General features: G+C 36.1%; 1 protein-coding gene across 2 annotated transcripts; it reads left to right on the top strand.

Moving 5' to 3' along the window:
* Window positions 1-1,198: 1,198 nt before the first annotated feature.
* copb2 (COPI coat complex subunit beta 2) lies at window positions 1,199-15,005 on the top strand. 2 transcript variants are annotated; one of them, XM_067362317.1, is made up of 22 exons: window positions 1,199-1,349; window positions 2,008-2,145; window positions 2,268-2,354; window positions 2,481-2,607; window positions 3,928-4,076; window positions 4,163-4,309; window positions 4,396-4,495; window positions 5,971-6,113; window positions 6,582-6,781; window positions 8,250-8,360; window positions 8,450-8,538; window positions 8,730-8,836; window positions 8,919-9,062; window positions 9,278-9,408; window positions 10,623-10,830; window positions 11,347-11,457; window positions 11,622-11,836; window positions 12,027-12,119; window positions 12,381-12,564; window positions 13,248-13,322; window positions 14,412-14,582; window positions 14,663-15,005. In XM_067362317.1, the coding sequence occupies exons 1-22, from the start codon at window positions 1,347-1,349 to the stop codon at window positions 14,756-14,758; spliced, it is 2,829 nt and encodes a 942-aa protein (XP_067218418.1). In that variant the 5' UTR covers window positions 1,199-1,346; the 3' UTR covers window positions 14,759-15,005. The 2 variants fall into 2 exon arrangements, with proteins under 2 accessions (XP_067218418.1, XP_067218417.1); XM_067362316.1 differs by having other exon boundaries at window positions 14,409-14,582; window positions 14,663-15,004.
* Window positions 15,006-15,300: the final 295 nt, after the last annotated feature.

The following is a 15,300-nucleotide window of genomic DNA, read 5'->3' as shown; positions in this document are numbered from 1 at the left end:
TTGAGTGCTGTACATGCTCTTTCGGTTGGCCAAGATTTCTAAAAATCCTTTCTTTCTATTGGTCTTAAGTAATATTCTAATTTTCTGAGATACTGAATTTGGCATTTTCCTTAGTTGTCAGTTATAATCATCAAAATTAAAAGAAATAAACACTTGAAATATATCAGTCTGTGTGTAATGAATGAATATAATATACAAGTTTCACTTTTTGAATGGAATTAGTGAAAAGCTAACACAGGTATAATCACAACAGTAGTCTGTAGGTTACAGAAATATTATGTCCACACAGAGACATTTATAAAGGCCTATCAGCTGTTACAGGAAGAGCACAACGAGCTGAACTCGTTGTAGACAATATTTACTCCAACACGCCCATTATTTTTAAGAGTTTCTCCTAAATCGTCAAGTTAGGAGCTACTTTTAGCCTTGAGATGTTTTGTGAAAATGGCCCCAGATGACATATTATTGGGAGATGTACAGTGACAACAATAGATATTTATATTAATTTAATGAAAGTAGTCTGCTATTAATGATCTCACTGATTTACATTAAAAAGCTATCAGAATTTCTTCTTACTTTTTGACTAAATAAATATCAGCAACTGCACCAAATTGCATATTTTTGCTCAGTTTGGGCCTCTGAATAAAATGTAGGTGTTTTTCTTCCTCAAGTGTGAGATCCATATACTATCATACTATACCAGCCATAAAATCCTGATGTATCAAATAAATAAAACAAATATGCAAATTTTTATTTAGATTTTTTCTTAGATGTTTCAGTAAAAAAAAAAAGAAAAAAGTTTTTAAGTCTATTATTTCATATGTCAGGATTTACAAGGTTAAGTAAAAAACACTATATTTGCTTTGCTGAGACAACAAAATATAGAGCTAGCCTATAAAAGAACAAACTGTAGGATAATTAAGCTACTTTTGACTCAAAGCTATCATTGCTGTGATGTGAACATTGCAACAGCTTACATTTTAATATTTATTATATATTATTTATTTATTATATCATATTTAAGAATTTTTAGTTGACATATAAATTTCATATTATTAATCAAAACTTAGTACACTAAAGGTGCAGTCTTTAAAGGAAAGGGTTAAACTCGAACTCATTCAAGCTGCTAACGTCATGCAGCGTCCTTCAAATCCCGAGTTTATCCGAAATTACCCGAATCACGCCGAAGCCGCCCGAGTGTCACGTCAGCGCACGGGCTTTGAGGAAGTTCCACGTCACATTTGCTGCCGTGCACAGACACAACTGCAGCCGAGAAACACATCAGACTCTCGGTGGATGATATACAATATTACAACTGAAGGAGACCAAAACCAGCAAACGCAATCATGGTAAGTGTCACATCAGTATCTATGTTATGGGCAATATTGTTGCTGTTTCGCATATATTGAGGAAAATACGCTTTCAGTAACGTTAGCTAGCGCTGTTAGCCTCGAAGGCCCTTAGATTGGCCACATAGACAACTCAAATTCAGCCAGTCTGTGAATTATTCATTCATTTTCACTGTTTTTCGAGATACTACTTACATTTTAAAGACTTTCCAATACATATATTATAAATTCATTGTCCATTTAAATGTTGTATGACTATGAAGTGATATCTGTCTTGTGTTCTGGCTAACAGCTGATGATATGAATGTAACTTTAACATAAGTACATGTTAATAATGTGATGCTGTATATATTATTCTATTGAGTAACTTAATCACTCCCTGACATTATCTTGATGAGGCTTGATTTGTTGTAATTTTGTTGCTTAATGTGCTGTAAAGGTTATCAGACTTTTAACTGGGTGATAAATAGTAAATGTTTGTGTAGTTATGGGTAAAAACAGGTTTAATAACAATTTCACTGCTTTCTGTTCTTAAAACAATTAAGTTGTGTGCTTTTTCTGTAGACTATTGGTGTTACTGCTGTATAATTGGGACTGTTGACTAAAGATTATTATTATCAGCTCTAATGTAAAAGTGATTTTGATTCTTCTCTTCTAGCCTCTGAGGCTGGACATCAAGCGCAAACTCACGGCTCGATCTGACCGTGTCAAAAGCGTAGACCTTCATCCGTCCGAGCCATGGATGCTGGCCAGTCTGTACAACGGCAGTGTGTGTGTGTGGAACCATGAAACACAAGTGAGTCGGAGACGTGTGCAGTTTTTCAGCATTTGCAATACATCTGATCTTTACATCAAACATTAGGGATACGGTAGAGAACTAAGTGTGTTTAATGTTTGTCTAATATTTACCTTTCACAGACTCTGGTTAAGACGTTTGAAGTCTGTGACCTGCCAGTAAGAGCCGCCAAGTTTGTTGCCAGGAAAAATTGGGTCATAACTGGTGCTGTAAGTATACATGGAGAATAATATGCACAATTATACAATATATATTAAAGTTATTACATGTATTATAGATAGATTATAGATACTGATATTAAATATTTTAATAACCCCTGCTCCCCCTTTTTCTAGGATGACATGCAAATTCGGGTTTTCAACTACAACACATTAGAGCGAGTACACATGTTTGAGGCCCATTCAGATTACATTCGCTGCATCGCTGTGCATCCCACCCAGCCCTACATCCTCACGAGCAGCGGTACAGATTACATTTGCATTATGTATTTGTTTTATACGTAAAATACTTGTCGAAAGTTTTTCAACGGAAAGATTTTTTAATGTTTTTAAAAGAAGTCTCTTCTGCTCACCAAGACTTCATTTATTTGATCCAAAATACAGTAAAAACAGTAATATTGTGAAATAGTTTTACAATTTAAAATAACTGCTTACTACTTGAATATATATTAAGATGGAGTTTATTTCTGTGTTAGCAAAGCTGAATTTGTAGCATTATTACTCCAGTCTTCAGTGTCACATGTTCCTTCAGAAATCATTCTGATAGGCTGATTTGCTGCTCAAGAAACATTTATTATTATTATCAATGTTGAAAACAGTTGCGTACGTTTTTTTAAGGATTATTTGATGAATAGAAAGTTCAAAAGAACAGTATTTATCTGAAATATAAAGCTTTTGCAACATTATGAATGTCTTTACTCTCACTTTTGATCAATTGAATGCATCTTTGATGAATAAAAGTGTTAACTTTAATTTCTTTACCAAAAAAAAACACTTTCTGACCCCAAGCTTTTGAACAGTAGTGATAATGTTACAAAAGTGTAATATTTCAGATAAATGCTGTTTTTTTTTTTTTTACTTTCTATTCATCAAATAATCTGTTTTCAACATTGATAATAATAATAACAAATATTTCTTGAGCAGCAAATCATCATATTAGAATGATTTCTGAAGGATCATGTGACACTAAAGACTGGAGTAATGATGCTGAAAATTCAGCTTTGATCACAGAAATAAATTACATTTTTCCATATATTAAAATGGAAAACAGTTATTTTAAATTGTAAAACTATTTCACAATATTACTGTTTTACTGTATTTTTAATTAAATAAATGAAGCCTTGATTTGCAGGTGAGACTTCTTTTAAAAACATTAAAAAAATATTTTCGTTCAAAAACTTTTGACTGGTAGTGTACATGAAAATACACCATATTTGGAGTGTCAGTAAGATTTTTATTTTTATTTTTTTTTATAAATTATTGTAATATTCATCAAGATTGCATTAAATTGATCTAAAGACTGGAATAATGGCTGCTAAAAAATCAGCTTTGCCATCAATTACATTTTTAAATATATTAAATAGATTACAATTATTTTAAATTGTAATAATATTTCATAGTATTACTATTTTTGTTTAAATAAAAGCGTCCCTTGTTAGCTTTGTGAACTTCGAAATCATTAAAAACAAAATCTTACCAACCTCAAACCTTTGAACTGAGGTGTATATATACAAAACTCTTTGTGTTTAGCATTCATTGGGTGTGTGTGTGTGTGTGCATTTAGACGACATGTTGATAAAGCTGTGGGACTGGGAGAAGAAATGGTCCTGCAGTCAGGTGTTTGAGGGCCACACACACTACGTGATGCAGATTGTCATCAACCCCAAGGACAACAACCAGTTTGCGAGTGCATCGCTGGACAGAACCATCAAGGTAAGACTGAACACTTATGCATATAGAGTAAGTTTGAATCTGACTTGTGACATTTCCCTCATAATTTCTTCTTTGTTGTGTTTAAGGTTTGGCAGCTGGGCTCTTCCTCTCCTAACTTCACTCTGGAGGGTCATGATAAGGGGGTGAACTGCATTGATTATTACAGTGGAGGAGATAAACCCTACCTCATATCTGGAGCTGATGACAGACTGGTCAAGATTTGGGACTATCAGGTATGAATGATATTGATGATAATCCATAGAGCGGGTCATTCCTGGCTGTTTATTTACTTCTGTTTTGTGAACCTCTCTCTCTTCAGAATAAGACATGTGTGCAGACTCTCGAGGGTCACGCTCAAAATGTGTCCTGTGTCAACTTCCACCCAGAGCTGCCAATCATCATCACTGGATCAGAGGACGGTGAGTCATGGCACATCTTCAGGATAATCACTTTTATAAAACTGCACTGCCTCATTCCTGGTGCAAATATTTTTTTATTACTTTTTATTCCAGTGAAATATTTTAAAAACGCACAGCTTACAGCGGTCTCTGCACATTAAACTGGGACTGTATAAAGGGATGGCCGATTTCGAAACACGCTTTGTGATTCTTTGAACTTTTCAAAATCATTTATCCTGAACCACTGATTCGGAGCATGTATGAAACTGCCAAAGTCACGTGATTTTGGTAAACGAGGCTTCATTAGGAGAAGAAAATAAGACGATAACTTAAAACAAACCGGCTTTGAATGACACAAACTATGATGAAAATCTATTGATATTTTATCAGTGAATAAAAACGAGGGAAAATGTTAGAAAGGGATGATTTGTGTAGAGATCTTTTGAATTGTAACATGCTGATCTACCCAGCGGCTCATAAGTTGGCATACACTTTTTGCAACTTGCATGTCTCATAAAACGTTCAAAAATGTAAATGTCTGGTAGAAAAACAAGAGCAGATGTATGGATAGATCTGAAAAAGCATGACGACACAAAAGAGAGCTTTATTTGGTCTTTTTTTATTATTTGGTAGCTGCCTCTCAGACGTCAGTGTATGAGTATTGAATTGAACTCTCTTTTGTGTCCTTTTCACTCCTGAATGGACAAATACACACAACATTGTCCGTTTTGAAGAGAATTCATGTGAACACAGTCAATTATGTCTCAAGAAAACTTAAACAGTTGTGAGAATATTAGATGTGCATCAGTATATTGGATCCGTGCGTTCGTTCTTAAAGTGACAGCAGCCTAATAAACCTGCTGTCTCAGAATTGCATGCATAAACAATGTTGTATGCAAGTTGTTATAAAGAATGCATTACAATTAAACTAAACCCATTAGATTTTAGTCAACTAAATCTACTGTACTGTAAAACTAGACTAAAACTAAAACAATACAGATTACTAAAAAATTACTAAAACTAAACGGCATTTTGGTCAAAAGACTGACTAAAACTAAACCAACTTGCTGTCAAAATTAACACTGGTCTATATATAATTTTTTACCTGATCTCAGATCAATTTTATAAATGTTTAGACAGTGAATGATAATAAAAAGGAAGAGTTGTCGTTAAAATTCTCATATGGGTCTGATTACCCAATCTCTCTATAAAACAAACAAAACAAGTCCTACAATTGAATAAAACAACACACTTTATAAAGACACTTTATATTTATTGGTATTAGTTGATTTGATAATTGCATATTATAGATTACACCTTCAATAAAACATTTGCAATTTGTGTGTAAAAGGTGTTTTTATGCACAAGTTTTTGCTGCATTTACACTGTTCTGACCAGCAGGGGTCACTTGTTTCTCCCTTCACTAGTATAAAGTATTTTCAAATTAAAAACAAACACTTCTCCTTTAAATCTTCTTGTATCTGTCTTCTGTTAAGGCACGGTTCGTATCTGGCACTCCAGCACTTACCGTCTAGAGAGCACCCTGAACTATGGCATGGAGCGGGTGTGGTGTGTGTCTGGCCTGCGCGGCTCCAACAATGTGGCATTGGGCTATGACGAAGGCAGCATCATTATCAAGGTACTAAAAATAATACAAAAGTAGCACCACGCTGTTGCCTGTCAGCGGTGTGACATACCAGCTAAAGCTCAGGCTCATAATTGGAAAGTTCAGTCCCCGCAATGAGAGCCATTAGGTTTCTCCAGAACCAGGGCTGTCAGCGGGGGTCGCAGAGGATAATGTTACGAGATTTCTATTTCAAATAAATGCTGTTCTTTTGAACTTTCTATCCATCAAAGAATCCCACAAAAATGTATCCATTTACACAAAAATATTAAGCAGCATAACTGCTTTCAAAATTGATAATGTTTAATGAGCAGCAAATTGGCATATTAGAATAAATATATAGATATATATAGCTAAATACATTTACATGACATTTCTATCTACTTTAATGAACATTAAATAATAATCTGATGAGCTTTATATAATGTAATATCTCATGTGGAGAGTTCTCTGTAATTTATCCGGTTTATATGTGTGTTTTAGCTTGGTCGTGAGGAGCCAGCCATGTCAATGGACACCAGCGGAAAGATTATTTGGGCCAAGCACTCAGAAATTCAGCAGGCTAACCTTAAAGCCATGGGAGATGCTGAGATCAAGGATGGCGAGAGGCTGCCACTGGCGGTGAAGGACATGGGCAGCTGTGAGATTTACCCCCAAACTATCCAGCACAATCCTAATGGCAGGTAAGACTATCACATAGAGCTGCACGATTAATCATTAAAAGGTCGCTGTCTTGATTCAGACACCCACACGATCTCGTAAATGACAGTGATTTGCCTGTGTTTATTAAAGGGATAGTTCACCCAAAAATGAAAATTTGATGTTTATCTGCTTACCCCCAGTGCATCCAAGATGTAGGTGACTTTTTTTCTTCAGTCGAACGCAAATTATGATTTTTAACTGCAACCGCTGCCGACTGTCAGTCAAATAATAGCAGTAAATGGGAACTTCAACTATAACAGTAAAAAAAACTTGCTTAGACAAATCCAAATTAAACCCTGCGGCTCGTGACGACACATTAATGTCCTAAGACACGAAACGATCGGTTTGTGGGAGAAACCGAACAGTATTTATATAATTTTTTACCTCTAATACACCACTATGTCCAACTTCGTTCAGCTTCCTGTTAGTGAGGTCAAAAAACGCGTTGTGATGACGGAAGTGATGTCTCGCCCATATACTTCAATGAGCGCAAGACATCACTTCCGTTGTCAGAGCGCAATCAGACCTCACTAACAGGAAGCTGAACGCAGTTGGACATAGTGGTGTATTAGAGGTAAAAAATTATATAAATACTGTTCGGTTTCTCGCACAAACCGATCGTTTCGTGTCTTAGGACATCAATGTGCCGTCACGAGCCGCAGGGTTTCATTTGGATTTGTCTATGGAAGTTTTTTCGACTCTTATTGTTCAAGTTCCCAATCACTGCTATTGTTTGACTGACAGACGGCAGCGGTTGCAGTTAAAAATCATAATTTGCGTTCAACTGAAGAAAAAAAGTCCTCTACATCTTGGATGCCCTGGGGGTAAGCAGATAAACATCAAATTTTCATTTTTGGGTGAACTATCCCTTTAAGCCTTTGACAAAATTACAGTGGAATATTTAGATCTGCGTTAGCACTGCCGCTGAGCCAGAGAGAGCAGTTGTCATGTTGTAAGTATGAAATAGACGATTACTTTACAACCAAACGATATCATTATTAGTGGTGGAAACAAGCTTCCATACCACCATGTGGTGACAGATGACTTTTAAAAATGTATTGAATCATTCAGTCAAAAGATTCGTTCAAAAAGTTATTCATCCACTAAAGTATTTATGAGTGAATCATTGAATCATTCAAACTGATTATTTAAAAAAAATCATTCAAATTAATTAAACAGAGACTTAGACATAGACATTAAATAGACTGCAGCAATTAAAATTTTTGTCAGAACCTCTGGTAAATTACCTCTGTTCATCATCGGGATCACTATTTGAAACAAAAAATTGTGATACTCCATTTATCCAGAATCGTGCCGCTCTACTATCACATCTATCCTCTAATGCCACTCATTTACATGGAGCCTGCAATTTATAAATGTAAATATAGTTTTACAAACAATACATTTATCAACACCCAAAGATTCAGTACCATTAATCTTGTTGTTTAGGTTTGTGGTGGTGTGTGGAGATGGAGAATACATCATCTACACCGCAATGGCTCTGAGGAACAAGAGCTTTGGATCTGCACAGGAGTTTGTCTGGGCCCATGATTCATCTGAGTAAGTGCTCAACAAACATGTCAGAGCAACTGCTTACTAAAAATACTGTATGAAATATGAAAACTGACGTGACTTTGTTTTTAATGAAGGTACGCGATCCGGGAAAGCAGCAGTGTGGTGAAGATCTTCAAAAACTTTAAGGAGAAAAAATCTTTTAAGCCAGACTTTGGAGCAGAGGGTAAACTGTTTTGCATTGCATTAGTAGTGCAGTAAGCTCTGTATTCACAATTTTGTGTGCAAAAATATAGTAGTAAATACAGAACTTTTCCATATGCACAGCCATATGGCATGCTCGATTCCTTGATTGCATGTAGTACAAGCGTGTCTGTCTTTTATGGTTTTATGTAAATGAATGGTTGTGTGTTGCAGGCATCTATGGTGGTTTCTTGCTGGGCGTCAGATCAGTGAATGGCTTGGCTTTCTATGACTGGGATAACACAGAGCTGATTCGTCGCATTGAGATCCAGCCCAAACACGTGAGTCAGCTGCTACAGCACTCTTTTCTTTTGTTCTGAATTTTGGGGCAATTTCTTAGTGTGTCTGGACCTGTACTTGCAGATTTTCTGGTCAGACTCTGGTGAGCTGGTTTGCATTGCCACAGAGGAGTCTTTCTTCATCCTGCGCTATCTGTCAGAGAAGGTGGCTGCATCACAAGAGTCAAATGAGGGGGTCACTGAAGATGGTATCGAAGATGCTTTTGAGGTCAGTGTTAAAAACACACGGTCATGTTTAATCTGTTTAAAAGAGTTCTTTCAAAGGAAAAGCATTGTAATTAAATCTTATCAATGCATTTAAAAAGAATTATCTAATGAATCATTTACAATACAACCAGGATTTTTATTAAGACTGTACATTTTGATGTTGACTTTAAAGATTTGAAACAAAAGGTCTGATCTCCTCTGTGTTTGTGTGTGCAGGTCCTGGGAGAGATTCAGGAAGTGGTAAAGACAGGTCTGTGGGTGGGAGACTGTTTCATTTACACCAGCTCAGTCAACAGACTCAACTACTTTGTTGGAGGAGAGATTGTCACCATTGCTCACCTGGACAGGTGCCGTCAGATTTCCCTATATCTGAAATCAGTGTCAAATCATTTTCATAGTTCTGGTTCGTAAGATTTTAAAAAATGTTTTTGAAAGAAGTGTCTTTCTATTTAATGATTACACTTAATTTGATAAATAGAAATAATTAATTTCTTGAAAATAAGAAACAAAAATAATGACCCTAAACTTAGTAAAATGGTATACATAGAGAAGGAAGGCCTGATAGTCGACTCCCCCCTAATAGTCGACTAACCGTTAGTCGATGAGAAGAGGCTTAGTCGACCAAAATTGGTATTAGTCAGTTAGTCGCAGAAAAAACCCTCCACATGAAAGTGGTGAAATCACGCAGTCTATGACCGACAGATCGTTAAGGACAGGAAATCAAAACATTTGCATGTCATCATTCATCGACCTCAGATTTGGCTTATCAATTGAAACATGCAAGTAGTAGCGACTCCAACTAGTCCGCTCGCTCTAATGTTAACCTAGATAATTGTGTGCTATTATTTGGCACATATCCAAGTGTTAGTGTGGGGAGCGCTTACTGGACGACATGAAAGCGCCAGCGCGATCACTTGCAGTTAACTTAAAATTCTAATTTTTGGTCATACAGACATTTGAAACTGTAAATTGTTTGCTTTCATTTCTGTAAACTCACAATAACAAGATGTTGTGCTTTTGTAAAATAATGAAAAGAAATAGAATGTGCTTTCTGCCTTTTGGTCTCAAGTGAACTTGAGCGCGTCACAAAAATGAACCGAAACTCCGCATATACTGAGTTTGAGAAATATGTGAAATATATCTATGGAAATCTTGAAATTTCTACTTTAAACGAACTGATTCAAATCTAAAACGAATATTCTCAGATTATGTAATCCGTATGAAATGTGCATAAAGTCAGCATCGTCGACTTCATCACTGCAGCTTAAAACACACAAAACACTAGTTTAGCAATAAATTATTAAAATGTTCAGACAGTCTCAAAAACAACTTCTGTTAAGTTTGCTGGTGCACTGCTGTAGCACTGATTAGGCTATGTATTATATATATGTGATTAAAGGCTCATTATTATGATTTATATGGTTTATTAATATAAACATGCGATTAGTCGACTAATTACTTAAATGAACGACTACTAGTCGACTAGAAAATCTTTATTTTAGGGCAGCCCTAATTATTATTATATAATGAATTCATTCAGTCTGTGACTTGTTCATCTTAGAACCATGTACCTTCTGGGATACATTCCTAAAGACGACCGTCTTTACCTGGGTGATAAGGAGCTGAACATTGTCACGTACTCTCTTCTGGTGTCTGTCCTGGAGTACCAGACTGCTGTCATGCGCAGAGACTTTGGCATGGCTGACAAAGTGCTGCCCACCATCCCTAAAGAACAGAGAACCAGGGTTGCCCACTTCCTAGAAAAACAGGTAAGACTTAAAATGTCATGATTTGCAAATAACTAGCTCTGCAAAAGTAACAGCAGTTTAGACTCATAAGTCGAAAGTAATAAAAATATGCATGTGAAATACGTTATAAGTCATACTTAAATGTACTTGTGAAGATCAATGTATACAAATGTGTGTCAAGACAGCCTTACGCTGCATCCGAAATCGAAACTTCCCTACTATATAGCACACGAAAAACATGTCTGAATGCATAGTATTCAAAAAACAGTAGGCGTAAAGTACCCGGATGACTTACTACTGACGGGATTCTGAAGTGCGCATTCGTCCGGATAACATTCATACTACACGCATTCATACTACATATAACAATTTTTTTTTTAACTGTGAAGTAAATTAAAATTTAAATGTAGTACATTCTCAATATGTGATTTCGAATGCAGCGTTATTGATTGATTGGCTACAAAAAGTGTAACAAATCAAAATGATATATATTTATGTTCTGTGATGTCTAAAGGATGTTTGTCCGTGTGCCTTCAGGGTTTCAAGCAGCAGGCCTTGGCCGTGTCCACCGATCCAGAGCACCGGTTTGAGCTCGCGCTTCAGTTAGGAGAGCTGAAAATCGCCTACCAGCTAGCAGTAGAAGCTGAGGTTTGTTGTTATAAACCAGTGATACAGCTCCCCTAGTGGTGGCTAAGCTCAATTGCTTACTACTTTATTTATTGCATTTATTGTAGTGGAAAAAAGTTTTTCTGTAAAAGTAGATCAAAGTTATTATAATGAAGATTTCTAATGCTAATGCTCTTCTTCTGTAGTCTGAGCAGAAGTGGAAGCAGCTGGCAGAGTTGGCCATCAGTAAGTGCCAGTTTGGTTTGGCACAGGAGTGCCTCCATCATGCCCAGGACTATGGAGGTCTTCTGCTGCTGGCCACTGCATCTGGCAATGCATCTATGGTTGCCAAGCTTGCAGAGGGGGCAGAGCGTGACGGAAAAAACAACGTTGCCTTCATGACCTACTTCCTGCAGGGAAAGTAAGTATTATAAGTGAAAAGACTTTTGTCAGCGAAAATACAAATAGAAATTTGTTGACTACAGATGTTTTACTTTTATGGATTATCATTTTTATAGTCTACTATGCATTCCTACACTGTTTCAGTCACTGATTGTTGTTTTGAATATGGTTGTGTTGCTTTAGCTGATTTTTATTGTTTGTCTTGCCAGACTGGACAACTGTTTGGAGCTCCTGATCAAGACCAATCGTCTGCCAGAAGCAGCCTTTCTTGCCCGCACATATCTGCCCAGCCAAGTGTCCAGGTCTGTGTTCACATTCACGTTGTCACAGCAGTAAAGTATCACATGATCGAGAACAAGCTCTGGCTCCAGAACGCTCTGTATCCCAGAATAGAATGCACTTGACTTGATCTCAATTTCCAGTCTCTTTTTGACTCATTATTTGATCTTGGTGCGAAAAGACATTGGTTTAAAGTAAATTAGTCATTGATCTTTTTTCTACTTTCTTTCCAGAGAGTAAAATGTGTTATATTTACACTCCTGTAACTGTGTGTTTGATAACAGGGTGGTGAAGCTTTGGAGAGAGAGCTTGTCTAAAGTGAATCAGAAAGCTGCAGAGTCTCTGGCAGATCCGACAGAGTATGAGAACTTGTTCCCAGGCCTGAAAGAGGCGTTTGTGGCGGAGCAGTTCCTGAGAGAGACATGCCTCGGCAAAACCAGACCTGCCTCAGACTACCCACTGATCACGGTAAGAGAGCAGGGTTTTTCCATCTTTACTCAAAGCATTATTTATGTACTTTTATAGTGTTTATTAATATTTTGAGTTTGCTTTTTCATATTTTTAGTTTTAGTAATTTTAAGTTTTAGTAGTTTACTTTGGTCATTTTCATTATATTTTTATTTAGCAATAATTTTATTTCAGTTTTAGTAAATTTAGTATTTCAGTATAATTTTTTAGTTAGTTGACAACATTTTCTGATATTTTATTTCAGATTCATTTGATTTACCAAAAACAATTGAATAGTTTTAGTTCTAATGAACAATATGAACACTGCCTTTACTTCTTCATCATTTACTTACACAGAATCCAAGCAGTTAGAAGATACAAGCTGATAAGTCTTTGATCACAGCCTATATTTACTCATTGACCTATATCTCCTGAAATCAAACTAAACTCATTTAAACTAGCAAATATAGTCAGATTACACCTATAGTGGACGCTATAATGTAAAATCAACATTATTCCAACATGTTTGATCAAGAATTTTTTAACTTGTTAACCGCATCTTGTCATTTTAGTCTGTTTTGACCCTGATCTGCTCTTTTAATTGTTTGCATACTTTTTGTGTTGTAATTAATTGTTTAAAAATCCATTTTATGATTTAAATGACTGTGTAGTTTCAACATCAGTTTTGTCCACTGTTTCTTTAGCCCAATGAAGAAAGGAACGTGCTGGAGGAGGCCAGTGGTTATGAACCAAAAGGAATTATCCCCACTCCTACAGAGGTGTGTGTGTTTGTCAAACACTCATTTTGTTGATGCCAACTAGAACTAGTGCTGCAACCAAGGGCCTAAAACTAACTTTTATTTAAATCATCAAGGCTAAACTTTCGTGGCAATGCAGCACTGGCCCCTCAACGGTCCTGAGCATCATTCATGTTCATGTTCGCACAACAGTGCATTGTTAGAATTCATAAAAATGTTACCAGCCAACTACCGTTTCATATACTCGGTTTTATACTCTCATTTGGCACTTTGCAACGGATCACAAAACTCATGGTTCGGATAATGTTTTGTTTGTGAGTCATGGATTGGATAATTTTTCAGATCAGCAAAAAACAAAACTAACAAGCAAAAAATCACTCAAAGCACACTTTTAGGTACTTTGATACCACAGAAAAAACTACTAGCCTAACTATAATGTTCAAACATTATTAAAGACAAGTGAACAGTCAATAAAAAAACAAACAAACAAACACTTAAGTACAATCATAAATACAATAAAACAAAGTTACAAATAAATTAAGGTCTAACATTAGTATTCAGGTACAGAGATATAATAGTTAAATGTAAAATAACACTAGTGTTCACTGTATAAATTAAATATAGATTAATCCTTGTTAAAGCTGTCTTTTGGTGTTTGATAAACATTAATGACACAGACAGCAGCACGTTTATTAGGCTACTGTCACTTTAAGACCTGATGCACGGATCCAATATAATGATTTCTTTCTCAACTGCTTCTGTTCACTTAAGACATAACTGACTGTTTATGAGGATATCTAGCAAGAATGGTATTTTGACATAATTTTGTACCTGTTCATTCAAGATCAAGGAGATGCGAAAGAGGAATCAATTCAGTGTACGTGCATCTGAAGTGTTGCTCTCTGTGTGTATGAACGCAGCTGTGGGCACAAATAACAGCGCCTGAGTACTGAATTGAGTTCTCTTTCGCCTCTTCAATATGTAAATTTACAAGAAAAAACATGCAAATGATGAACTCTATGATGGTTAAACTTTGCAGTTAATCCAAGAATCACATGACAACATATCTTTATGCATAAACTAATCAGATTGCCTGTGTGTGTTCAGCAGGTGAAGGCCTCAGAGGAGCCCCCAGAGGATGTGGGTGTTTTGGCCTCCGTGATGGCAGCCGTCTCGGCTCCAGTAGTTGCTGCCATGAGTCATGCAGAATCCCAGCCTCCTCAGAAGGTCGAGGAGAAGACAGAGGAAGAGCCTCCCACAGTGACAGCAGAAGAACAGAAGGTATTTGGTAAAAATACACAGTTAATAAAGCCATATTAACATTACATTTGATGTAACCTCACTTTGTGATTTATTTCAAGGTTATTGATGAACTGGAGGATGATTTGGATAACATGGAGCTTGATGACATCGACACCACAGACGTCAATCTGGATGACGACTTCTTAGATGACTAAATCCCCAGCACTGAAGCATCAAGTTTATTTAAGCGACCAAACCTTTTTTATTTGTTCCTGTTAGACCTGCAGAGCTGGAGTCTTGGGTAGACTGGGCTGAATATAAATGTCTTTTAGGGTGTACCAGGAATGTGCATTACTGATGGTGAATTTTTGTACTTCATTCTGGACCTTCAATTTACATTTTACCTGTACATCAAGGTATATGTTGATTCTTGTGTGTTTGGCCATGATAAATCATGGCTCCATTATTCATAATAAAGATATCTACTATACTTACAATGATTTGCCCTGTCATAATATTTATTTATTTATTTTTAATAAGTAGGCATCTGAATGATTTATGCAAAATATTATGTAAATGTCAGACTTGAAGACAACAATCTGGTATCACAGAGCCACATTAAAAAAACAACAAAAAAAATGCATATTAAAGGCACAATATGTAATTTTCACGATTAGATATCGCTTATTCAAAACAAAGGGGTAGCTTGATGATGCCATGAATGAGTGGAATCATGGGATTTGTCGTCTTACCTCCA

This window comes from Chanodichthys erythropterus, chromosome 16 (genome assembly GCF_024489055.1).
Source record: "Chanodichthys erythropterus isolate Z2021 chromosome 16, ASM2448905v1, whole genome shotgun sequence".
NCBI classification, from domain to species: Eukaryota; Metazoa; Chordata; class Actinopteri; order Cypriniformes; family Xenocyprididae; genus Chanodichthys; species Chanodichthys erythropterus.
The sequence above is the reverse complement of the archived record's forward strand: the minus strand, read 5'-3'. Positions and strand labels throughout refer to the sequence as shown.